Consider the following 26861-nt stretch of genomic DNA (forward strand, 5'->3'; position numbering starts at 1 on the left):
ACTAACACCAAAAAAAGATGTCCTCTTCATCATAGGGGATTGGAATGCTAAAGTAGGAAGTCAAGAAATCACCGGGATAACAGGCAAGCACGGCCTTGGTATACAAAATGAAGCAGGACAAAGGCTAATAAGAGTTTTGCCAAGAGAACATGCTGATCATAGCAAACACTCTTTTCCAACAGCACAAGAGGCGACTCTACACATGGACATCACCAGATGGTCAATATCGAAATCAGATTATGTCTTTTGCAGCCAAAGATGGAGAAGCACTATACAGTCAGTGGAAAACAAGACCTGGAGCTGACACTGGCTCAGATCATGAGCTTCTTGTTGCAAAATTTCGGCTTAAATTGAAGAACGTAGGGAAAACCACTAAACCATTCAGGTATGACCTAAATCATATCCCTGATGAATATACAGTGGAGGTGAGGAATAGATTTAAGGGATTAGACCTGATAGACAGGGTGCCTCAGGAACTATGGACGGAGTTCCGTAACATTGTTCAGGAGGCAGCAACTCAATCCATCCCAAAGAAAAAGAAATGCAAGAAAGCCAAGTGGCTGTCTGATGAGGCTTTACAAGTAGCTGAGGAAAGAAGGGAAGCAAAAAGCAAGGGAGAAAGGGGAAGAGATATTCAACTGAATGCAGATTTCCAGAGAATAGCAAGGAGAGACAAGAAGGCCTTCTTAAATGAACAATGCAAAGAAATCGAGGAAAACAACAGAATGGGAAAGACTCTTCAAGAAAATCGGAGATCTCAAGGGAACGTTTTGTGCAAAGACGGGCATGATAAAGGACAAAGAAGGCAGGGACCTAACAGAAGCAGATGAGATTAAGCAGAGGTAGAAAGAATACACAGAAGAACTATACAGGAAAGATCTGAATGTCCCTGATAGCCATGATAGTGCGGTCACTGAACTTGAGCCGGACATCCTCGAGAGTGAAGTCAAGTGGGCCTTAGGAAGCATTAGTAACAACAAAGCTAGCGGAGATGACAGTATTCCAGCTGAGCTATTTAAGATCCTAAAAGATGATGCTGTTAAAGTGCACTTAATATGCCAACAAATTTGGAACACGCAACAGTGGCCACCAGACTGGAAAAGGTCAGTTTACATTCCAATTCCAAAGAAGGGCAATGCCAAAGAGTGTTCAAACTACCATACAGTTGTGCTCATTTCACATGCCAGCAAGGTGATGCTCAAAATTCTACAAGCTAGGCTTCAGTAGTATGTGAACCGAGAACTACCAGAAGTACAAGCGGGGTTTCGAAGAGGCAGTGGAACTAGAGATCAAATCACCAACATTCGCTGGATCATGGAGAAAGCAAGAGAATTCCAGAAAAACATCTATCTCTGCTTCATTGACTACGCTAAAGCCTTTGATTGTGTGGATCACAACAAACTGTGGCAAATTCTTAAAGAGATGGGAGTACCAGACTACCTGTCTCCTGAGAAACCTGTACGAGGGTCAAGAAGCAACAGTAAGAACCAGACATGGAACAACCGATTGGTTCAAAATTGGGAAAGGAGTACGACAAGGCTGTACATTGTCGTCCTGCTTATTTAACTTATATGCAGAGTACATCATGAGAATCGCCGGGTTGGATGAATCACAAGTCGGAATTAAGATTGCCGGGAGAATTATCAACACCCTCCGATACACAGACGATACCACCCTAATGGCAGAAAGTGAAGAGGAGCTAAAAAGCCTCTTGTTGAGGGTGAAAGTGGAGAGTGCAAAAGCTGGTTTGAAACTCAACATTAAAAAAAACTAAGATCATGGCATGTGGCCCCATCACTTCCTGGCATATAGAAGGGGAAGAAATGGAAGCAGTGACAGATTCCGCAGACGGTGACTGTAGCCATGAAATTAAAAGACGCTTGCTCCTTGGGAGGAAAGCTATGGCAAACCTAGACAGCATAGTAAGAAGCAGAGACATCACCTTGCCGACAAAGGTCTGTATAATCAAAGCTATGGATTTCCCAGTAGTAATGTATGGCTGTGAGAGCTGGACTATAAGGAAGGCTGAGCGCCGAAGAATTGATGCTTTCGAACTGTGGTTCTGGAGAAGACTCTTACGAGTCCCCTGGAATACAAGGAGGTCAAATCAGTCAATCCTAAAGGAAATCAACCCTGAGTGCTCATTGGAAGGACAGAGACTGAAGCTGAAGCTCAAATGTTTTGGCCACCTAATGCGAAGAGAAAACTCCCTGGAAAAGACCCTGATGCTGGGAAAGATTGAAGGCAAAAGGAGAAGGGGACGGCAGAGGATGAAGTGGCTAGATAGCGTCACCGATGCAATGAATATGAACTTGAGCACACTCTGGGAGAGAGCGGAGGACAGGAAGGCCTGGCGTGCTATGGTCCATGGGGTCACAAAGAGTCGGACACGACTTAAGGACTGAATGACAACAATCTCCCCTTCCTTGCTACAGCCCTCCTGCCATTGGCTACCTGTCAATACAGAGAGTTTGTTTTCCACTTGGTAGCAGCTTTTTCCTCTTGTGTGTTCTGACAGAGTATTTATTTATTTATTTATTTATTTATTTATTTACAATATTTATATACCGCTCCACATCAAAAGATTTCGGAGTGGTGAGTAACAAAGATAAAAGAATAAAACACCGTATTAAAACTATGAAAACATTTTAAAAGAAACATTTTTTTTCATTTGATCATTTGAAGCAGTTTGCATTCTTGTTGCCATAGAGAGCCCTTTCACACTTCACAGCACACGTGTCTAGCATGTTTGTGTCATGTTTAAAGGGGAGATGCATATGTATAAACTTGTGGGGTGGTGGAAGACACACTGAGGAGTCAAAATCAGTTGTAGTGTTCAGTATATAAACATGCTCAAATGCATCTGCCACAAAAACTATGAAGTAGCCCACTGAGAAAAGTTAAGTGGTAAAGGATCATGAGTACACAGCATGCTTCATATCTTGGTTTGTGACTATTACCAGTTCAGGGGCTGCCTCAGAGAGAGTCAGACTACTTTTGTCTAGAAAGCAGTTCAAAAGACTCTGAGATATCCTCACATGACTAGAATTAATGTGACATACTTTGTGGGGAATGGGTTTCAGTACAAACAACTGTGAACAGAACAAAAGTGGGGTATGCCCTGCTCAATAGTCCTTGCAAAAGTGTTAACACTTTGTGCCTTTGATCAGATTAATTCCTCCTGGGAGATCCTGCAGTGCAGGTGTTGGCCTAGTTTTTTGTGCGCAAAATATAGTTGTGGCAGCATTTGGTTTTTCACTTTTTAATTCTCTTCTCCTAGTATGTTCTGTTGATCTCTGCGTGGGGAGGACAATGTTGTTGCCTTTGGAGGCTGGTGGCTATCAGTTTTATATTGCAAGATGAGATGTCACAATTGAGCTCCAGTAATGATGTTTTTTCTGCCTGCTTCATTGAAGATTAACGTTTTCCATTTGCCAACTTGCAAATCGTCTCAAGCCATAAAAGCTATAGTGCTAGCTTACTGCCTCTGTGTGTGTGTGTGTGTGTGTGTGTGTGTAAAATTATTTTAAGTGTATTGTTCATTTACTACTGGAGTGCAGATAGCCATAACGGTCAAAACAGCAGGCCAGGGTAAAGGGGGAAAGTACCGTGTTCAATCAGAGGCTTTGTACAATAGGCAGATACAGAAGCAGATCCTTGGTAGGTTTTCCAGGTCTTCCAGGAACATCAGCCAAGCTAGCATAAAGACCAGCACTGCATCAAATGGGAGATGGGACTTTAAAGATGCTGTTGGTCTCCTTTACAAATATCAAGCAAAGAAGCCTCAAAGCACTTAATAATGCTACCACAGAATGGTTCACTTTATATTTATGCTTATATGTAGGCCTATAGCTGTACCTTTTTGCAGAGGTGAAAATGCATTGTGGTTCTCTCCCCTCCTGGATCAGTACTGCTTGTTTCCTGTTCTCTTCCTCTCCACTCCCCAAAAATAAAAATTGTGATGTACCTCCACTGAAGTAAAAACCTGACCTTTGGGTTTTTTTCTATAGTATGATGTAGATAAAAAGGGAATTGGCACCCAAGATCTGCCCAATTTTTTTTTTTTGTCCTGTGGTAGGAGATGGCATTGCGTACAAAGTAGGGAAGGCAACAGGGATGGGGTTTATTTATTAATTTTATTTATTTAAAATATTTATATGCTGCCCTTCATTATGAAATTAAAGGGTGGTTGGAATGTTGCTTAACTTTCCTTTCAGCCCTACCTACCTCCACCCTAGTAGCTGGCATCTAGGAAAAATGGACGACATGCCTAACTCATGGGGTATCAATATCTTCTCTTCTTGCTGTACAGTAACTTGAGCCTGACTTGTACTATACAGGGATGAAAGGAGTTCCTAGGTCCTCTGACCACATTTTAGGAAACTAGAATCAGTTTATAGTCATGGGCCTTAAGTACGCCAGAAATCACAGATGTCCAAGAATGGCTTAAGTACATGACTATGTACTTAAGCCATTCTTGGACACCTGTGATTTCTGGCCCCTGTGCTCTTCCGTATCAAGCAGATTCTTGACCAGTTCTTGTTGCAACACTTACGCAGCATGTTTGAGGCATTTGCCAACTCCTGAGCACTGGTTTGGTGCAGTGCCGTGGACGAAGCCCCTGTACAACCCCCACCCCCAGGTGTGAAGCCACGTTCACCCCAAGTCCCTCCCCCTCTCTCAGCTTGGCCAGCATCACTGAACACATCCGCCTGCGGTAGTGTTGGTCACAGTAGCATGGCTGGGAGAGTCACATTTGCAGTGCTCCCTCAGTGCCAAATCTGGCTTTCCAGGAATCTCTCCTTTAAAAGGTTGTCATGCTTACCAAAAAAAAGGTCTTGAAAACCTGTATGCTATGCCTGCTACAGGTGCAGGAAGCAAAGGAATCCTGGGGGAAGCTGGGTGGGAGACTCAATAAAGGTGCAACTTAATGAAAAGCTGCAGTGGAGCAAGGTATAGCCAAGTCTCTTTCATTCTTGCACGGTGACAGATGGCATATAAACAGTAAACAGTATGGTACCAAATAATGCTGAGTTGCACACTGTAGGATGAAGCCGCACTATTGTCTTTCCACACTAGTGTGCCCTTGTGCTGTGTGAAAATCCATAGCCCAGGGAGATAAAATGGGCACTGAAGGTAAGGGAAGGAACCCTGGAGTGTGAAGGCCTTAAATTCCCCATACAGCTTTCTGGCTTTGTGTAATGTTTCCCTAATTGGATTTATTCCTTCATGCTCTGACTGGTAAATCTACTTTAACTTGACTAGCTTCCCAAATTCCCCCTCTTTAGCATAGTAATTTTGGAGCAAAACCTAGCCCAGGGCATAATTTTGTTCCCAGCTTAAATACAAAGAAGCGATTACTGTATTTTTAAATCCCAGTTGTCAGCAGCTGGATTTAAATGCAGCAATCCAGTTGGTTCCTGTCAAGTGACATTCACTTTTTAGAAAAATACATCACTTTGTAACCATGATGCTTTTAAGTACTGGGCAATGCATCAAAAGGGAGGTCTCTGGCAAAGGCAGCAGGCTGAGGAGCAGCTGGCGATGCAGCTCCCTAAAGACACAGAGTTTTTTGAGTCCGGCTGGCAACCGAAGCGTGCAGGAGATGGTGTGTTCAGACATTTTTACTGTTAGGGGGAATTCCCAATCTCCCTGACTAATAGTGTTGGTTTTTACCTGGGTGTTTGTTTTTTGACCTGCTGAATCTGTCTGTACTGAAGCACTACACTTTACATTGACCCTAAATTCAGGTCAACTACTTAACCACTTAATCGCGCCCATTAAATAGGAGGTGAATGTAAGTTTCATTAAGATGGTATGTGTTAGCCCCCTCATTTTGTCTGGATGCAAAAATGTTCAGATGCTTGGAAAAAATGTACAACATTTTTTCTCCTCTCTGTGCAGAATCGTAGGCATGAAATGTGGCCATGCATTCTTAAAAGCACAGGGCCCTGTCCCCATACAAAAGCATCTAATCCTCATGTGACATTCTCCTCCCTTCCTGTATTGGTCACTGCATTTCTGATTTGCTTTTTCTGGTTTCTTTCTTCCCACCCACCCCACCCCTCCCAGCTTTTCCGACGTGTGGCTGCTGCCTTGCCTGGAATGGAAAGCACGCAGGACAAAAGCAGAGAAGACAGTATCCTTTTTACCATATTTCCCAGTTGGTGGATTAAGTAAGACAGTGGGTATTGAGGACTGTGGAGTTAAGAAGGCATTGCTTTTTGAATTATGGGAGAGGGGGAGGTGAACAGAGGGTATTGAACAAAGGGTAGAAAGTGGATTACCCAAAGAGAACTGTTACCATCGCAAGAAGAGAGAGGTCTTTGAAGGGGACTCCAAGTAGTGTGATGAAGCACTTCGGTTGAGCATTTGAGCTAGAGTTATAGGGCATGGTGTGCAGAAGTGCACGAGCACATTGAAGGAAGTATCTGCAGTGCAAACAAAACTTCCAGATTATTCAAGCAAGTATGGCAAGCCGCAGCTTGCTGAGGGAAGCCCCCAAAGCCTTAAGAATTCACTAGCCAATGTACTCTGAAGGGAAATTGCTGCTTGATCCCAAACAGAATGGTGTAAAGCAAAACTCATGAGTTGCCTGAAGGAAATAGTGTAGGGTGCCACTCCCGGTGGGTATGGGGAAAACATATCATACAATAAAAAAGCCTCTTCCTGGCTTCAATTAGCCCCAGCTAATACACCAGAATAGAAAGGGCATGATGATCCTTCATAAATTAATTTTTTTACTGCTGCATGACCAGGCAGAAATTCAAGGGGTGCAGCTTCTTTTGGCATGGAGTTACAGTGATGGGGAAAATGGTGCCTCTATTAATTTATGCACTTAAAAACTAATCAGACACTCTTTATTCCTCAGCACTTACTGATGTTTAGAATGCTGCCAAAGGTAATCTTAAGGGGAGTGAGTTCAAATGTTAGAAGAGTTCAGAGGCCGCTTATAACTGGGCCTCTTGCAGAGTGTAGATAGAAAAGTATTTTTGAATCTTGAGCTGTCCTGTTAAAGTATGAATGGACTAAGAAGAACTTTAATCCATGGCAGTTCGCTTGTCACTGCTCTGCCCTGACTATTTATGGCCATTTATTTTGGTTTGAGCCCTTAATTGTAAATATTAACTCCAGTCATGGTTCTGTGAAGTATTTGCTCTAATCAGATTGATAAGGGAGGCATTTATAACAGGCTAGGCTGGAAGATGTGTGTCCAAAGTTCTAGGCTAGTTTTGCCACGTGTCGTCATACCCACAAAATTTCAATTTTTAAAATCTGTTAATGGCACATGAAGACATCAGGTAGAAAGGGGAGAGTGTGGAACAGGTAGTTCAACTTTGAAATAATGGAAACAGTGGTAAAAAGGTTGCACAGTCTGGATTGCAGTCTGAGTTTTATTCCAGTAGTGATGGGGGGCAATGATGAGAACCCTTGTGCTGAATCATTTTTCTCTTTTTAATGTAAAAGGGCTGGCTTTCTTTTCCCCCTCTAAAACTTCAAGGATGTTGCAGCTGAGAAGCATGGAATGCAGGCTTGGGGGTGCCTGCCATTTGAAGTGAGTGAAGTGATGCATATTGCAATCTAAATGGTTGGGGTGCAAGACTATTAGATCCAAAGTCTCCAAAATTGCCTTACTGCACCACTGGGTACTGACCTGTGGTGACTGTACCACATGCTCTTCCTGAGTGTTTGGTCTTCTAATAAAATCTCAGGTGAGACATTTAGGCTTATGAGCTGCTGGGGCTTCTTCCTGTTTTTATTTCCCTTAACTACTTTTTTTCCAGTGATTGACATCAAACTTGAAAAGCCTCAAGAGCAGCCAGTCAGTGAAGGGGGCTGTTCGTGCTAATAGTGTGCTGCTTCTCTCTTACCTTTCTCCAGACCATCACTGCTTCTTCCTTCCTTCCCTTCCTCACCCCTCCCTTGCCTCATTGACAGCAGTGTAACTATTGGCTTGTCCTCTCCCCACCCCCGTCAGTAACGTAGCACGGTTCATTATTGCTGCCTGTCTCGTGAAGATGATCTGTTAGCTTCACAAGCACAAAAGAAAGTCAGTGTCTTCGTTATTTATAAGGAAATTTTAAAAAGAGCCAGAACGATCCTAGCATGTTCCAGTCATTCTTAAAGAAACAACCAGAAATATAGGTACAAATTTGGTAAATCTTTGTTCCTTTTTTAAAATATTACAATATTGCACTTTTTGAAATAATGGAAATGGGGGTAAAATGTTGTTTGGGTTTGATGAAAAGGGATGTGCAGGGTAGAAAAAGCCAGCGCCCAAGGCAAGCGGTGTGGAGCAGTCATGAGATTAAAGCCTGTCCTTTTACAAAACCAAAAAAGCCTGCTTTGCCTTCTCAACCAAGATCCTCTGATCTGTTTTTTAAACAATAGCCTTTTGGAAATGTAAAGTTGGCTATTGCATTTTTAATTTTTATTTCCAGTCTTTTATGGTGTGGACAAACAGCTTCCTGGCACCTGTTAATAAGATGCTTTTTCTAGGGGACAAGGTTACAGATATCCGTTGTACGCAGAGTTTGGAAACCTTCCTTTCTTCCATACAGTAGCCCCTCAGAACAAATAAACTGGTTCACAATGCACCTTTTGGGTATTGCATTAGGGTGGAATGTGTTCAAAATTTGGTGAGGGAGGAAGGTACAGAGGCTTTAAGCAGGCTCTGGCAGTAAAGACTATTTGGTTATGCAGAATCAATTTCCAGGAAGTGGCGCACGAGCTACCAAACTTTTTAAAATATAAAGTTAATGAGGAAGAAGGGACAGAGCAGAAGAGGGTATTCTTGAGTTCAAGTTACATGGGGGAAGGCAGAGTTTACTTGTAAAAGTAGATTTTAAAAGTCCCTTAGATGATGAAGGAAGGGAACATAAGATGGAAACAAAACTTACAATTATGCAGATTTTCGCCTTTATCTTCAGCATTTTTTTTTATGTTGGGTCTTCAGAGTCTAGTATATTTGTTAGTTCTGCATACTTTGGTTAAAATTGTTGGTTGTTTAGTATTATGTTTAACTGAACTACAATTAACGATAGTTTCTTTCAATATTTATTTCTTTGCTTTAATTTTTTATTGTGTTTGGGGGATTTATTTTTATTTTTTGAAGAATTTGTTAAACCATTCAGAGCTTTGGCAATGTCACAAGGTGTAGCTATCCAAGAAACATGCTGAGACGTGGACACCCGTTCACACACTCACTCTAGAAGTGCACTCTCTTAATCTGTACTAGTTATTGTGAAGTTGCTGTGTAAGTTAACACAACTGTAAATACATTGTTTGCAGGAAGAGTATTTGCAGCTGGGGAGGGGTACAATACAGGAAAGGCTTCATGAGTCTCCCTTTTGTAAGTGATCGTTTAAAATGGGGCGGGGGGAGTGTTCACCCTCTCCTGCTTGAATCTCCTCCGTTTTAGGGCAGCGTCCCCTCCCCAAGCACCCCACCTTCGGATGTGTACACGTGAAGTCTCTCTTTTCCTGCATTGTGCAATTGGGATAGCAAATTCATTACTTTGACCTGAGTTTCCAATAACTTTGCATATACCAGTAACATCATGTTAACGGGCAGAATAAGACATACAAATGCTTTTAATGCAATATTGAAGAGGTGTTTTTTCTTTTTTTTTCTTTTTATCGAATTAGCATGTCTAGAAATAAATGTTTAAATATGGCAACAGATGATGATCTTATCCTGAAAAGAAACTAAAGGAGACCAGGCTACTTTTCCTGTATTGTTGTATTCTACGTGTGCAAAAATTAAAAAAAAAACACAATCCATCTTGCTGCTTTTTAATGTTGAGTTTTCTGTGGCTTGGGTTATTAAAGCAATGAGATGTGTACACGGGTTGGATTTTTTAAACATGCACAGAATTTTTTGCTTCCAATAAAGTATCTAATCAAAACACTAAGAACAAAAGACTTTCGACTCTGTTCATTTTACCCGACTCCTACGATCAGAATGGGAGCCCCCCCCGTCCTCACCCCTGGGCCGTCTTCTGTCTTGCCAGCTTGGCAGTGGTGATGGAAAGGTGGGATTGGATGGAGTGGCTGATCCTTGGTGGTGCAACTCATTTCGGTGTGCCTGCTTCTATTCTTGACCCCTTTGCTTCCAGGCCGCTGAGCACAGCAGCCTTCATTCTTTCCTTGGAGTGAGGTATGTCAGTTGTTAGACATGCAAATAACTCAGATGACGATGGGGACTGGTGCAATGGCTGTTGGTGTCACAAAGATACTGGTGGCTCTCTAAAAGAGGGGGAAGTCCTATGCAGTTCCGATGGAGAAGAGGTCTTTAAGGGCTGGTGAGAGAAGGTGGCTATTTCCCAAGTGAAAGGTTGCTCCCATCCCAAATTGTCAAAATCTTTCCCTTCCCTCATTGCTTTCCAAAGCAGCACCTTTCTGTCCATGGCAGCAAAACTGTTCAAGAGAATGCAGACCTGTTCAGATCTACATGACACTTAAGGTTACTAGATACTGTTTGTATTGCTTATGGCTACATACTTGTAGCAGACCATTCTGGGCCTTCAGACACTTGAGTAATATTGTGCCTCTGTTAATGCCAAGAACTGACAAACTGTTTAAGTGTTCTGCCCTTATTGATCCCAGAGTCCACGCTTACAGAAGGAGGCCTGTGCTCTTGGACATCTCTATAGTGCCATCTGCTGGCTTTTGCTAAAATTATAACACTATCAGATCAGGACTATGAAATAATTCTTAAAACTCTACTTAATCCACCACTGTTTTGTAGCTGACCACAGCTATGACAGCGTTTTCACTATCAAAGGTGCTCACCTACAATCAATAGTAAGGACGTAGGCTCACGTATACAGGCAGTTACTCATGTTATACAGCCTATGATTAACTCGTGTAAAGTAGCATACTTTGGGCCTCTGATTATTCTGGCTCATATATAACCAGGGCTAATTTTGCTATATGTGGCAGGTAGTGTTAACAGGGCCTGACACAAGGGCCGAAATGCCCTTGTTTGGTTAAATGTTCTTGAGTGACTATGTATGGAACTGATAATGCAAATTAGAACTTGCTCATTTGAAGCTCAAAGAGAATGGTGGCAAAAGAGCAGCAAGTGGAAAGATGGGGGGAATCGTGTTAGAACTGGCAAAAGAGCTGGCACAGTCAAAGGAACAATTCCCCCGCTCCACATCCACCCGTGTATTAGGAAAACAAATCAAGAAACACAGAGAGAGAAAGCATGGTGTCGCCTTCTATGGAGTCAGACAGCTGGTCCATCTTGTCCATTGTTGTCTGACTGGCACCAGCTCTCCACAGTCTCAGGCAAGGAGTTTTCCATGCTCTGCTGCTTGAGAGCCCTTGACTGCAGATGCTGGGCCTCTATTCTGCAGGCAGAACATGTGGTCTGACACTGGGCTACGAGTCCTCCCTTTGGGGCCAGTATTAGGACTGAAAACTAACTCTCTACACACCTGTTTGGGGTGTTTAAGGCAGGGGTGGGCAACTGGCAGCCCTCCAGGTGTTTTTGGCCTACCTAATCTGTCACTGTTGGCCATGCCGCCTAGGACTGATGGGAGTTGTAGGCCAAAGCATCTGGAGGGCCACAAGCTGCCCACTGAAGGGCTCACCTCAGGAAACGGGAAATGGCTGGTTTGGAAAATGAGCCCAAGATATATTAAAAGTGATTCATAGGGACTGATATTGAAAAAGAAACACCACCTGATGAGACTAACACAAAAGTAACACAAAAACAAGGTAAAAAGCACCGTGTTCGTAAACCGGCAGCCCCTTCCACAGGCTCAGTCATATCTAGAACCTGGAGCTGAATCCCTTCTGGTCACTTGTTCTACAGCCATTCACTCTCCCTATATCTGTCTTGCTCTCAAACTACGGGTAGAGTTTGAGTTTTCTGAAGCAAGAGTTGCTTTTTTAAAAAAGCGAGGGCTAGAAAATTCTGATACAGACATGAGGATCTATCATTCTAAAGAAGAAAAAAGTTCAGGTAACACACATGTTGCAGCAGGCAGGCAGGCATCATTGTAGAGCCATTCTCCCTACAGGAGGGGTTACTTCTTGAGACGATGCTTGTCATTCACAACTTTTATAAGTACTTCTAAAAATAACCTGTTGCCTGATTTAACTTGGGGACACCTCTCTAGTCTGTCAATCTTCTTTTCATTAAACATTGCAGCCCTGCTTCTGATGTAATGATGAGTGGCTGGGTGCTTCCCTGAGATGGGCTGAAAAGCATACCTGCAATGCACTTTCCATTGCATCCTTCATGAGCAGAAAATGTTGCCTGGGAGCGTTTTTGTGGCAATTGGACTAGTATGAGAGAGAGCCAAATAAGGGACGCATCTTGCTGCATCTGCCAATACTGTCCCTCGTGCTTCTTCCCAAAGCAGAAGGGAAGGAAGTTCACCGCTCCGAAATCTTCTGATGTGGAGCAGCATATAAATATTGTAAATGAATAAAATAAAGTGGCTGTGTACAACGTCACACACTGGTTGAGAAACCAATTTGCTTTCTCATTAAGGTTTCTGGATGCCAATTAATTGGTTGTGGGGGATGTATAAAATCCAATGTGCACTCATAAAATTTGCCCAAAGTTTTTATTTAAATTCTTGTGATGAATACTTACCGGACACCTCAGAAGAGGGAACTCTCTGAGCTAGATGGCAGTCAGGAAAACTCGTCTCACTGCAGCCTGCACTTGCTAGCCTCTACAGGGCTACAGGTGGGAAAGGTAATAGCTCCATGGTGGAGCCCCTGCTTGGCATGCAGAAGGTCTCAAGTTCAATCTCCAGCATCTCCAGGCAGGGCTGGGAAAACTCCTGCCTGAAACCCACAGAGAGCTGCTGCTGCTAGTCAGTGTTGACCATACTGGGCTAGATGGATGAAGGGTCTGACTTGGTACAAGGCAGCTCCCTGTGTTCCTGTGTTCCTCTACTTATGGTAGCCCTAATATTACTCTAACGCAGGGGTGGGCAACTTGTGGCCCTTCAGATGTTTTGGCCTACAATACCCATCAGCCCTAGGCAGCATACCCAGTAGTGAGGGCTGATGGGAGTTATAGGCCAAAACAACTGGAGGGCTACAAGTCGCCCACCCCTGCTCTGTTGCCCTGATCTGCAATGACTTTTGTGTCGAGGCTGAAAGCCCAGCCATGGCTGCCTTTGCGCCCTGACTCACTCCCGTGTACGCCACATGCAGGCAAAGGGATCCTTAATCTCCCGCCTCCCCAGCATGAGCAGCAAGCAATAAGGGAGGCGCTGGCAAAGTTCTCTTACACATCTCAATTGCCCTCTCCTGTCTGTCTTACTTTGGCTCGTAGATGGTTAGCTGAAGCCTCTGTGCTTGTTCATGCGCTGCGCTAGGGCGCCTAGTAAAAGGGAGCAAGAGTACTTGGGATCACATCGACGCTGCGGGCCTGGCGGGAAGCTTTGGGCTGAGGGGTGGATTGGCCCCTCCATAAGCTTATCTGTACAAGGAAAAACAAAGCACATTCAGGACAATCGCTCTTCTGATGCTATATGAGATACACTTGATACTAAGCAGAGGGGTGGCAATCAGTGATGTAGTGGAACCAGAGCTTGCAGGGTTAATGGTTGTGTGGGGCAAAGTATTTTGGGGTGGCTTGGTCTTGAAATGGCCATTTAGACCCGTTAGCTTTTCAAAAGGCCTGCTTCTGGCAGAGATGAAAAATGCTAGAACTGGTTTGTTGCTATACGGAGCCACACAGCTGCCTGTATTTCTGGACTTTCCTTGGAGGGGCAGCCATTGACGCTGACATGATGAAGGAACTTCAGAATTTACCACGCCTGTGCTGGTGACAATGCCAGCTGCTGCGGAGAGTTAATGGGAAACTTTAGCAGGATGGGTTTTGTTTTGATCTTACTATGGAATTGGAGGGACTTGTAGCAGTACTGAATCAACGGGAGCTTTTGCTGCTCATCTTTTGCCCAGGTCCACCTGGAGGAGGGTTCTGCTGTTTTGCTCCTCAGCAAGCTGTCCTGTCTGTAATTACCACTTTTGCAGTGGGTGGCTGAATTTAACAGAAAATGGTTTCTGACAGATTGGCAACAGCAGATCAAAGTTTCTGGGCTGAATTTGACTTGATTAACCGAAGGAAAAGCAGAGGAGGTGTGCATGGAACAAAAACAGGTATGGGTGGGAGATGGGTGGACCCCACGCCATTGAGCAATATGTGCTTTGACAATTGTGAAGCAACTGACCAGGGGATAAATGGCACTTCCTTTTTCTGTTCACATAATAACAAGTGCAAATTCGAATCGCTACAGGATTCTTTAAGTCAGGATTTTATGTTCCTTAGATGTAGATTAACCATCAATGCACAGTAAGAAACTTTGAAGACAGGCAGGAGCAATCAGATGGATTTAAATTGTTCTCTAAGTAGAGGTGCCACTGCAGCCTTCCCCAGCCTGGTGCCCTCCAGATGTGTAGCTGGCTGGGTGATTATGGAAGTTGCGGTCCAACACTTCTGGAGGGCACCAGATGGGGGAATGCCATGCAATTGTATATGTTTGCTCCCCTCGTGGGGGGCTCTGTTCTCTACTAACAGATATAAGGAAGGCAGAAATTCAACAGATGCTGCTTCTCTTAGTCACATCTTGCAGTTATGGGGGGAAGTGCCACCTGCTAATGACTGCCTGACCTGCCATTGTTGAAGGCACAAGAGGCCATCTAGAGCAAAATGCTGGCCAGCCAGTGGTGTAGTGGAGCATTGGCACATTTTATTATCAGGAATGTTGACATCATCTGGCGCAGCCACCACCCCTGCTCAGAATCCCCTGTTCCTTCTGAGCTTAGGGGCAACCCTCACAGTAGCTGCAGGAAAGTGAATTTGCCTAACAACACATTCTTCCCCATTGTCATGCAAAGTGTTTTGCGGTGTCTCTTGGTGATGACAACTGCTACCCAGATTTGTTGCTATGGATCAAGACAGCTGCCTGCATTTTCAGATTCTCCTTAAGGGCATGGCTATGGGGACTGAGCGCCCCTGCACATGAAAATGGCCCCTGCACATGAAAATGCACCGCTGCAGCCACCCAGCCAGCTACCCCTGCTCATAGCTTGTTCCTGGATTGGGCCCAGTTGAGCAGCCAGGCATGGAAAGACGGCATTTACTTAGTGCAGCGAAGAGCAACTTTTTTATTATAGCAATTTTTTTCTTCCAAAATATACATTATTAGTGCTTTAAACAACATTGGACAGAACCAAACTCTGCAAACTGACGCACATGCAACCCAGACACTGAAACATGGCAAGCAAAGCGAACCAAAGCGAGGCCTCGTTTGTGGGTGCGGATATCGACTGAGTCCAGATGCCACCCTGTTTCCCCCTGCAAGGACTGAAGATGCCCCATGACATTTGGAAGGCTGCCCCCCCCCCTGCACCCAGCCCTCCTCGTCAACCAGTCTCCTAGTGTGGACAGGCACTGTCTCAATGGCAGAAGCATTTTTATACTTGGGGTGTGGTATGCTCCCATATGCATCTGTGATGTGTTAGGGGTGATGTGTGATTGCCTGTCTTCTGGGCAGTTTCCCTTTTAAACATCTTGCAGTCTGTGTGTATTCAGCTGTCATAATGGGGTACCAAAATACCTTAATCTTACTCAAAGTGACTGTTGGCTTACGAGACAACAGTGCTGGGCAGAAAACAACAGAATGGCATTTAATAGGGACAAATGCCAAGTTCTGCACCTAGGAAAAAGAAACCAAATGCACAGTTACAAGATGGGGGATACGTGGCTCAACCACACTACGAGCGAGAAGGATCTTGGAATTGTCGTCGATCACAAGCTGAATATGAGCCAACAATGTGATGTGGCTGCAAAAAAGGCAAATGCTATTTTGGGCTGCATTAATAGAAGCATCGCTTCCAAATCCCGGGAAGTACTAGTTCCCCTCTACTCAGCACTGGTTAGGCCTCATCTGGAGTACTGTGTCCAGTTCTGGGCACCACACTTTAAGAAGGATGCAGACAAGCTGGAGAGGGTTCAAAGGAGGGCAACAAAGATGATCAGGGGACTGGAAACAAAGCCCTATGAAGAGAGACTGAAAGAACTGGGCATGTTTAGCCTTGAGAAGAGAAGACTGAGGGGAGATATGATAGCACTCTTCAAGTACTTGAAAGGTTGTCACAGAGAAGAAGGCCAGGATCTCTTCTTGATCATCCCAGAGTGCAGGACACGGAATAATGGGCTCAAGTTACAGGAAGCCAGATTCCGGCTGAACATCAGGAAAAACTTCCTGAGTGTCAGAGCAATACGGCAATGGAACCAATTACCTGGGGAGGTGGTGGGCTCTCCCACACTGGAGGCCTTTAAGACGAGGCTGGACAGCCATTTGTCAGGGATGCTCTGACTTGGATTCCTGCATTGAGCAGGGGGTTGGACTCGATGGCCTTGTAGGCCCCTTCCAACCCTACTATTCTATGATTCTATGATTCTATGACAAGGCCCGAGCTAACAGTGCAAAGCCTCTCATTTAGACCAGAACTGCACATTAAAGCAGCCAGCTCTAATCCTGTCGCCTTACAGATGCGCACACAGGGAGAGGCCATAGCTCAGCAGGTAGAGCCCCTGCTTTGCATGCAGCAGGTCCCAGGTTCGATTCCAGGCATCTCCAGGGAGGGCTGGAAAAATTCCTGCCTGCATCCCTGGAGAGCTGCTGCCAGTCACCATAGACAATACTGGGCTTGATCGATGAATGGGCTGACTCAGTATAAGGCAGCTTCCAATACACCCAAGTTGTATGTCTACAAAATATTTGTAGAATTAAATGTAAATTGTGCTTCCGCCATAGAGAGCAAGAATATCCTCAAGATATCCTGTAATGACTACAGCTATAACCTCCTTTCTCAACCTGTTGTCCTCCAGGTGTGTTGATGCTGGCTGGGAATGATGGGAGTTGCACTCCCAACACAGCTGGAGGACAACAGGTTGGGGACGGTGGAGCTACTGTGTCAGATTTCTCTGCGGTTGGAAGTGATGGGGCGGGGCGGGGCAGGGGAATATGCACAAGCGCTAGTCTCCCAAGCATGTAAAGTGGAACCTTGGCAATGCACCCAAACTCCCACTTCTGTCCATGGTTATGCTGCAGGTGGAAAGATGGAGAGCTTGCTCCAGCTGTCCAGCCAGATGCTCCCTCTCCTGCTTGGCCTGTCTTAACCTGGTTCAACAGCGGAGAGGGGGGGGTGTCTTTATTATTATTTTGTTCTCCACCTTGGGCTTGTTTGTAGGGAAAGCAGCATTTGAAGATGAAGTAAATATTAAAACTGACCCCCCCCCCCCGGCAAAAGAAGAGCGGGTGTGCTAGTAAGGTTTGAAATGAAATATGTGGAGGGGGCTTGGTCTCGTAGCGCCCCCTGCCCCCCTTGCCATGGTCCTTTTTTCACTATGTTGCATTTGCCCCAGTGCCAGCCTTGCTGCTAGCAAGCCCACAAATGTACCCCAAGGACGTCTCCCGCCAATCTATAAAGCACGTTGGTCGTTCTGCCTGACGACAATCAGCCAACAGCAACTTCACCCTCTACGGCCTGCATGCTCTTGACCACATCTGGCAAAGTAGGCTGTTATTTGTGTAGCATGTAGGCCAGAACTGGCCAGCCTGTGTGCCACCAGCTCATCAAAATGTGAGTGAGAGCTCCTTGAAAGCAGACCGCTGGACATATGCAGCCCCTCCCCCTCTACTGCCTTGCCTGGGGGGGGATTGCTCTAGTCCAGAGGTGGGCAACCTGTGGCCCTACAAATGGTGTTGGATTGCAACTCCCATCAGCCCTGGCTGGTATAATCAATGGTCAGGGATTATGGGAGCAGTAGTCCAACATCTGGAGGACCCCAGTTGCTCTCCTTCGATGTAATCGATTGAGCCAGAGGACATCTCAGCTCTGGAAAGATATTTGGGCCCCTTCTGCTCCTATCCAGACATGCCACAGAGCCTTGCAGGCTCTTTGCCCAGGTTAGTCCCCTTCAAGGTTTATCTTTATGATGCCACAGAACTTTTTGATGTGTACTTCCAGCAGCCAGTCATGGCTTCTTCGTCCCTTTCTGTAGCATCCATGCACCCCAGTTCAATCGCAGATTTTGAAGCTATTCCCTACTTAAGGCACCAGCTCCTGTTCCTTTGGCTCTTGCCCTTTGGCTCTCACTTCCAGCAAACTGGAGTCCCAAATACTCGTGTGGAATGCAGGGCAGCTAAACACACTCAGGGCTCGGCCTTTCTGCTACAGCCCTCCCCCAGTGTAGGTATTAAATGCAGAGGAGCTGTACTAGAAAGGACTATGGCGAACCTTTAGCACCTGCTCTGGCACTTCTGTCCTCTTCTGCAGATACTTTGGCAGAACCGGGAAATTGAGCTGTACCCTAATGGTTGCTTTACAATGTGGTCTGTTTGTGAGATAATGGAAAAACTGAGGCTGTCAATGCTGTGGCTTCTGCTGGGGGCTGACCAGGGGCGGGGGGCTGCCCTTGCAGCCCTGCTGTTCCCTTCCAGCCATTCCACGAGACAAGGGGCAGGCAGCTTCAGCCTGAGTGAACATGCCAGATGGGAGCACAGATTTGGCACAGGGCCCCAGCCATCTAGCCTCCAAACTCTGTGCAGTGCAGAACAGGTGATCCGTGTAAACAGCTCAGGTACCAGATGAGTCACTGTTTGCATCGGTGCAAGCTTCCATCATAATGGCAGTCTTACAAGAACTGTTGCATCCCTAGGCAGACATGCACCAGTGAACAAGGTAGGCTAATGCCACACACCCAAATGAAGATGTTTTATTTAGAGAGCCAAGCACTGCGGCTTGCTTTTTAGCTCAGAGTAACATCCCCCTCCAAGGGTCACCTTTTAAAACCTACTACTTGCTTCTGATGCTCCCACCTGCCGCCTCGCAAAAGCAAGGGCTTGTTCTCTTTAGCCCCACAAGAGAGGAAATGATTTTGTGATCGGGAGCCCAATGGCCAGGCATGGGGGAGATCCGTACATTCTCCAGCCCATTACTGCCAGCTTCCCCTTTTCTAGAGAGCGTGATTACTCAGGAGGGGTCTGTATGCCTGGCAAAATACGCCTCCATGCCCTGACCTGCTGCCTGCTTAACAGAATGGCCACTAAGTGTACAAACATTGGCTATTCTTACTCCTTTTTATTCTACAGCAACCACTCCAGAAAATCCTGCATGGAATTGGAGTGACATCACTTGGCACCACGGCTTAGGCTTTCCAGGGACCAAAGTCTGGCCCTGTTGGTCAGAATGTGCAAGCTGCCAAGCATCACAAGACTCCTACTCAGCCAAGGGAGGAGCTCTGAACAATTTTTTTTAAGACTTACACCATCTCACCCACTGTGAGTGGCCCAGTGAAAGGAACTGCTTTCTCTCCTGTATGCTCCGTGATGGAATATTTCTACCAGGGGTGGCAACATGTGGCCCTCCAGATGTTTTGGCCTACAATTCCCATAAATCTTAGCCAGCATAACCAAGGGTGAGGGATGATGGGAACTGTAGGCCAAAAACATCTGGGAAAGGTGCGGAACAATTGACCCACCCCTGATTTATATTCGACATCACACATGTAGATAGACTGTGATGGAGAAAAAATGTCTTGAACCGTACATGCAGGACAAGGGTGCTGACCCTCTTCCAGCCAGGGGCTGCGTCCCATTTCAGAGAAGCTCAGGGGGGGGGGGCGCATTCCAGTGATGGATGGGGCCAAAGACAAAAGGGCTGCGGTCAAAATATCAAAAATGCCAGCATATGTACCTATGCCAGTTGCTGGCATCTTGGGAACTGTAAGACTTACCCTTGCCTAGACCGGCATAGGGTTGCACCCTGAAGCTCTCACTGCCAGTCTCTAAGCCTTAGGAGAGGCACTCAAACCTTTTAGAATGGCAGGAAACTGTGCAAAAGCTGGGAAGCCACCAAAACACCCAGTGAAAGGAGGTGTAGGCATTTGGGGAACTGAGGTGGGCAGGATCTGAGCCCTGGGTCTGAGATGCTGCACCCCAATGTGGAAAGCTCAAGTTCTGTTACAACAGCCTAACGGATAGAATGTAGGTTCGTTACTGCCCCTGACAACCACACATGTACAACAGGAAATTCTGTGACAATTTAAGTGGGCTCAGCCAGGCCCCAACAGGTCAGACCAAGCACGGGGGCCAGCCAGCACGTGGCATAGGTCAGCCTAATTCCGCCAAGCCCCTCAGTTCCTCAGGGTGGGCTCCAGAGGGTGGAAAGGGGGCAGGGAAGAGGCAGGAGAGGATACGTCTTCTGCAGGCACTGCTCTCCCTCAAACAAGGGTGACCAGAGGGATGCCCGGGCTGTGTTCGGTGTGGTCGGACAACGAAGCGGACTGCTACCCTCAAGAATCCACACAGACCAAAGTATGCCGCAAACTTGACAAGCCGGGGGATGCCACAACATAAGAATGATCATAGAGGGGCTATGTGTGAGCTCAGAAGGGAACATCGCAAGATTTTACAACAGGGGTGGGCAGACCTCAGGCTCAAGGGATCTACTTTGTTTTTCACCCAAGGTTCAACCAACTGGATCCAGATAGGGCAAAATGGTGGCTTGGGTGTGGGCAGGGCCAGATGCAAAATGGTGGCTCAGTGGGCAGAGATCATGGCCTACTGCATCAATGGGATGGTCTGCATCTGTGTTACCACTGATCAAAGATGCAAACAGCCTAATTCAGTGGGGTGGAGGGAAGCCTTTTTTGGTGTTGCTATTTTTTGCTATTGTTAAACAAAGAGGAGGCGGAAACCGTCACTGACCTACAGCGAGTCACTCAGAGACAGCCCAGTAGATCCCAATCTCCCTTCTGGCCACCCCTGGTCTACAATGCAGAGCAGGTCCCCGTCAGCCCCCCACCAGGGGAATGATGGAGGCTTCTTAGCTGAGCAGCTGGGCTTGGGTGGAGCTCACAGAAGAGCGAGTCTTAGAACCAACAGGGCATCCACATGAAGGAGCCCAGAGCAGCACCGCTGGCCGCTCCCGCCAGCAGGCCCAGCGCCATCTGGTCTCCAGACACGCGGTACGGGTCCTCGCGGATGATGACATGGGTCATTCCCGGTGCTGTGGGAGGGAAATGACAAATGGGGTAAGTGACGTACACAGTAGACATGGCACCCAGAAAAACTGTTTTCCCCTTCCTTCCCCCTCACCCTGCACCCCTGTGGACCGTCCTCTGACAAATATGAAAAGATTTTGTTTCAAAGGGCTCAGGGGTAGAGATTTTTCTTAAATTTCACGGCCATCATCTCTACCTACCTACCTACCTACTTACCTACCTTCTATACCACCCAATAGCCAAAGCCCCCTGGGCAGTTTGCAAAAGAAAACTTAAAACCTTAAAATATAAAAACATTGACCCACAGTTAAGGACTTCTACTTGTATTTGCTTCACGGTTGGAAAAAAGCATGTGCTTACCTTTTTCACATTGAAACCAACAGGCCCTCAAAGTGCTTACTTTTGACTGGAGAGGGAGATACTTTTCTCCCTCTCTCCTGATACTAGAGCCCAGTGGGCTCACCCCACGAAGTTGATGGGTGGGAGAATCAGGACAGACCAAAGGAAGGGCTTCTTCACACAGCGCATCATTAAACTATGGAATTCACTACCACAAAATGTAGCCATGGCCACCAACTTGGATTGCTTTAAAAGGGGATTGGACAAATTCATGGAGGAGAAGGCCATCAATGGCTACTAGCCCTGATGGCTATATGCCACCTCCAGTACCAGAGGCGGTGAGCCTATGTACACCAGTTGCTGAGGAACATGGGCAGGAGGGTGCTGTTGCACCCTCCCATTCATGTGAGTTTCCTACAGTCCGATGGTTGGCCAATGTGTGAACAAAATGCTGGACTAGATGGGCCTTTGATCTGATCCAGCAAGGCTCTTCCTATGTTCTTAACCCCCCACATCCCAGTCTTTTTCTTTTTCACTTGATCCTGTGCTTTTCCCAACTGAAGATTGACCAGAACAAACAACCCTGGCTGCAAAAAGCTCAGGGATGCCGATTTCCATCTAGCAAGAAGAGGTGGATAAAATAGAAGGGTGGGGGTCAAGAAGACTTGGAAACAAGAAATAGGCACGTGGACTCCTAGAGTCAAACTACATACTATTAAAAGTGTGAAAACCTCTGTTCCTTGGCATTTACAAATGAAAGTGGGCACAGTCACCATACAGGAAAATTCCAAAATCCACAGCCAGGGAATACCTTTATTTGGGCCTAACAAAATGTTGCAAAATAATGAACAAGTGCTTGAGTTCTCCAAAGCTCTTCATCCAGTGCGGGGGGGCAGGGGGGGGACATTCGGAAGTGTTCTTGACAACTCAAAATCTTGCTTGCTGTTCTGTGACATGTGGGTGGGTCGTAACAAAGGTATTCTCCAATAGTGGCAATTTTCCTCTTGATCAACATAGCTCCCTTTGCTTTTCGTGCTTTTGGGGAAATTCACTGTTGGTACCACCAGATGTCACTCTAGACCTTAGGATGCTCTAAGCCAGCAACGGGTTGGGGGGGGGGGAGGTGCGTGCGCACGCACGTGTGGGTGTGAGATGCCAGAATTCTGCCTAACCAACTGTTTCAGTCTCACAAGGTTATGGAAGGGCACCCCGTGGGTGCTGGGCATTCTATGCCTGCTCAAGGCTACAATGAACAGCTTCTTATATCTCCACCACCAATGCACCATGTTTAAATGGCAAAGGATGGAGCGGAATCCTTTTCAGTGGAAATAATGCCACAACTGTGGGTCATCCTTTTCTCTGGAAGTTTGGGGGGCAGGGGGGAGAAGCCTGGGCTTTGGCTGAAGGACACATCATAAGCTTATTGGGTGCCCTTTGCTCAAGTCATTATACCTCAGGGCCACGCTGCAGCAGACAGATGTTCCCTGCAGGGCCGCATCCCTATAGGAAAGAACATCATCACCCTTTAACATCTGGAAAATAGTAAAGAACATTACGGTAGTTTTTTTGCTGAATATATAAAGAACTTGGCACAATGTCTACCACTATATATGGCTTTTAAAAAGGGATTAAGGGTGCAATCCTATGTATGTATAGACAGGAAGAAGTCCTACAACTCCCAGTATTCTCCAGCCAGCAACTGGTGTACATAGGAAGACTGTCTCTTTGCCTCTCACACTGGAGGTAGCCTATAGCCATTGATAGCCTTCTCCTTCATGAACTTGTCCAATCCCCTTTTAAAATGATCCAAGTTGGTGGCCATCACTACATCTTGTGGTAGCAAATTCCACATTTTAACTATGTACTTCCTTTTATCTGTCCTGAATCTCCCATCTGTCAACTTCAGAGGATGACTCCATTGGGTTCTAGGATTATGAGAGAGGGAGAAAAATGTCTACATGCTTTCTCTGCACCGTGCATAATTTTGTACACTTCTATGATGTCTCCCCTTACTCCCCCTTTTTCTAAGCTAAACAGTCTCAGACATTGTAACCTTTTCTCATAGGGGAGTTTCTCCCACCCCTTGATAATTTCAGCTGTCATTTTCCACACCTTTCCCAACTTAACCATTTTTTTTTTATGCACAGCTGGTTAACTGCTCCGGGAAACATAATGCTGGATGAGTGGACCTTTAGTTTGATCCAGCGGTGCAGTAGCAATGTTCTTCAAAGCACACAGAACATCCTAGGGGCGGCATATGTCAGAGCAAACAGATACCTGCTGAAAGGCTCACAGTCTAAATGAATGGCATGGCTCACACCTGTCATTTCGACACACACGTTTGTTTCTTAGTGAGACTGCACATACCTCCGTACTGGTTGCCGTAGTAATCAGAGCTGACATACATCGCCTGATGAGAGTCCAGGGGCACCATCTGGTAATAGTCGTCGTAAGGGTCATACAAGTGAACCTGGAAAGGCAAGAAGAGGCACAACTAAATATTAGCAGCAAGAACTTAAAAGCCCTGGGTGGCCTGGGATCACATCCCACAGCCACCGGCCCATGTGTTGAGGCTTTGGGGGTTCTATCTTTGGAAGTTCTCCTGTGGGTGCCCTTTCCCCCCAAGATGAGATGCCCTTTCCACCTGATGGGGCTTTCTCGGCGGTGGTGTCCTGTTTGTGGAATTCCCTCCCACTCCCGATATGGAGGCTTGCCTGGCGATGGCATGGTTACCTTTTTCGGTGAAAGAAAACTTTTTTTTATTGTCCTAACCCTTGAACTGTTTTAAACTGCTGTCAGGTTTATGGCTATGCTTCAATGATTTTGTATTTTATTGTAGGGTGTTTCCACATGGAGGGCAGTGAGGCAAACTCATCAAAAGCCATTGTGCAATTATTCTGTCTTTCTCTCCTTTACTAGTGTAAATCTCATGTTGCCACAGGGACTAGTAGTCTGAGAATAATTGGATGAAAAAAATGTTTGCCCGTTTCCCTTGCGATTGTCTATCTGTTTTTGTCTCTTGTTTTTCTCTCTCTTCTCCCTCTGGTGTCCTTTCAGCTCTTTCTCTTCAGCTTCTCCTCCTCCTCCTCTAACTATCACCAACTGACTTTTCTTCAGCCCCATCCCAACATTCTGTGCCTATCCTTTCGTTGGCCCAGAACTCTTAAGAGCTCACAGGAGTAAGCATTATTACACGTGCATACACACACTGTATCACATGTTACATTACATGCACAGCGTGGTGCATATGTATTAGCCTGAGTGTTCATTAAGCTCCCTTCTGCCTCATCCCTCTCCCTTCTCCCTCCCTGAGCTGCGCAAAGGTGGCACTCTGAACTTTTCAAAGTTTCAAAAAATTTCTGCATGTCTACAGTGCTCAAGCTTCAGTTTAAAAAAAAATGAGCAGAATTGGTCTGGTAGATCTCTAATAATAAGCTTTACACTACCATATCCTTATATAAGATGGGTTTTCTATGGTAAGAAAAGAAATGGAAGAACAGGTGGAAAAACATGGGAGGGTTAAAATTGAAAGACAATGACTTCTGGACCTCCAGATAAAATTCTGTGAATGAGACAAGGCGGTTGCACCATTAAGGTCTCACCTGGAAGCACCCATGGTCATTTTATGCCTTCATATTCTGTGATTGTCAACTGCCCTGGAAACATAGTTGAATGCAGAAAATGGTAAACACAAAAAGAAACAACCTAACGCTCCTTGTTTCCCACCCACTAGCAACCCTCGAATTGCACACTCCGTTATTCCCTCTACCCTGTGACTCTGCAGGTGGTCAGGGCCAGCCGCCAGAGCTCCTTATTTCCACTGCTCATGTGAAGCATCCTCAGGAAATGTGGCATCCGGGACAGGGCACCTGAAGCCATTGCGAGCAGCAGCAGCTGCATAGGGAAGGCGTGACTCGCGTAGCCAAATGACACTGGCCCTCCAGCATAGATTCCCACCATGCAAGGCAGCCTGGCTGGTGGCTGGCAGAGAGAGAAGCCCTGTGCACATGCGCCATGTAACAGCAGAACCAGAGATTCACACATGCAGTTCTGGCTGCCAGAAAGAAGCCTCTGTGAAGCAGCAAGTCCAAGATGATCCACAAAGTCTTTAAGCTGCAAGAACCAGGATCATGCATGTCCAGTTCACAAGCAGGATCCTGCTTTTGGCATGTCATGGGGAAACATCCACAAATATATTGGTTTTGTACTACATTAGCCATCACAGCCCACGCGCGCACACATGCAAGAATGCTGGGAATCGTAGTTTGGCGTGGGTTTGCCCTCGGTCAGATGTGCATACACAAGCAGTTCCCAGAACAGCCTTCCCCAGCTTGGTGCCCACCAAATGGGCTGGACTACAAATCCCATCATCCCCACTGGCTAAGGCAGATTAGACTGAGAGATAACAACTGACCTAGTATTGCCCTGCAAGCTTTGTGTTTCAGTGGGGATTTGAACCTGGGTTTGCCCAACACTCTAACCACTACACCATGCTGTCTTAAGGCTCACACACACGCATGCATGGAAAGAAGGCAGAGCAGATTTCTCCCCTCCCACACTGCCACCCTGTAGGGGTGGGTGACACACAGGCCAGGGGCTGCATTCCCCCCCCCAGCCCCTGGGCATTTTTCCAGCCCCCACCGCATTCCCTGCCCTTCTGCAATCTCTCCACTGAAGGCAACACAGCAGAAGTTGCGGCATTTTTGCAGTGAGCAAAGGGGGTGTGAGTGGTGCAATTCTGGCAGCAAATTCAGTGGGAGTGGGGTGTGGCCCCTGGTGGATTCTGGGGGGGGGGGGCTACAATGTCACTTTACATCAGAGGCGGGCAATTTCTGGGAGTCGGGGGGGGGGCTACAATGTAGCCCCCCCCCGACTCCCAGAAATTGCCCGCCTCTGATGTAAAGTGACCTTGAGGGCCTCAGGGGCTCTCCAGCTGGAACCTTTGGCTCACTGCCCAGCTGCAGCCTCTGGCGGCCAAGATCCAAATCTGTCGGCTGGGTCAAGGAGAGCGGCTCACGTCTCTCATGTGCTCAAGGGTGGCCAGCTCACCGCCCCCCCCCCCCCAAGCTGGTGATGCAGTTTAGCTCTTAATTGGCGAAAAGTTTCAGCTGAAGGCTGAACAGGAGCAGATGGTTCCGCTGAACTCTCCCGCCCGCCCTCCCACACGCGCGCGCACCCTCTCCAGTGGTGGTGCAGCTGATCAGAGGAAGGGGGGCAACCGAGGTCAGTGCCCACTCCAGGTTTTTGGGAGCCTGTGGGCAAGGCACCAGTGCCTCCTCCCTCAGCGAGCCTTCCTCCTCACCACCATCGTCCTCCTCCTCCTCTTCTTCATCAATGGAACCCATTACCTGGGGAGGTGGGGGGCTCTCCCACGCTGGAGGCACGCAAGATGAGGCTGGGCAGCCATCTGCCAGGGATGCCCTGACTTGGATACCTGCATTGAGCAGGGGGCGGGACTCGATGGCCTTGTA

The 26861-nt window shown here is 46.5% G+C and overlaps 2 protein-coding genes across 4 annotated transcripts in view; one reads left to right on the forward strand and one right to left on the reverse strand.

Moving 5' to 3' along the window:
• The window catches only part of RAB6A (RAB6A, member RAS oncogene family), a 100541-nt gene extending 90629 nt beyond the window's left edge, over window positions 1-9912 (forward strand). The window contains exons 7-8 of one of the 2 annotated variants that reach the window (XM_084842392.1): window positions 6073-6139; window positions 7785-9912. In XM_084842392.1, coding sequence (XP_084698518.1) covers window positions 6073-6139; window positions 7785-7849 — 132 coding nt within the window. In that variant the 3' untranslated portion in view covers window positions 7850-9912. The remainder of the gene's footprint in view (window positions 1-6072; window positions 6140-7784) is intronic. The other variant, XM_084842393.1, reaches the window with a different exon arrangement.
• Window positions 9913-14706: 4794 nt separating this feature from the next.
• PLEKHB1 (pleckstrin homology domain containing B1) overlaps window positions 14707-26861 on the reverse strand; it is a 45947-nt gene continuing 33792 nt past the window's right edge. Inside the window, exons 6-7 of one of the 2 annotated variants that reach the window (XM_084841585.1) lie at window positions 23758-23860; window positions 14707-21056 (exon numbers count right to left, since the gene is read on the reverse strand). In XM_084841585.1, the coding sequence (XP_084697711.1) occupies window positions 20920-21056; window positions 23758-23860 (240 nt within the window). In that variant the 3' untranslated portion in view covers window positions 14707-20919. The remainder of the gene's footprint in view (window positions 21057-23757; window positions 23861-26861) is intronic. The other variant, XM_084841586.1, reaches the window with a different exon arrangement.

This window comes from Heloderma suspectum, chromosome 3, assembly GCF_057233095.1.
Source record: "Heloderma suspectum isolate Gila_16-S chromosome 3, 16-S_ref, whole genome shotgun sequence".
NCBI lineage: Eukaryota > Metazoa > Chordata > Lepidosauria > Squamata > Helodermatidae > Heloderma > Heloderma suspectum.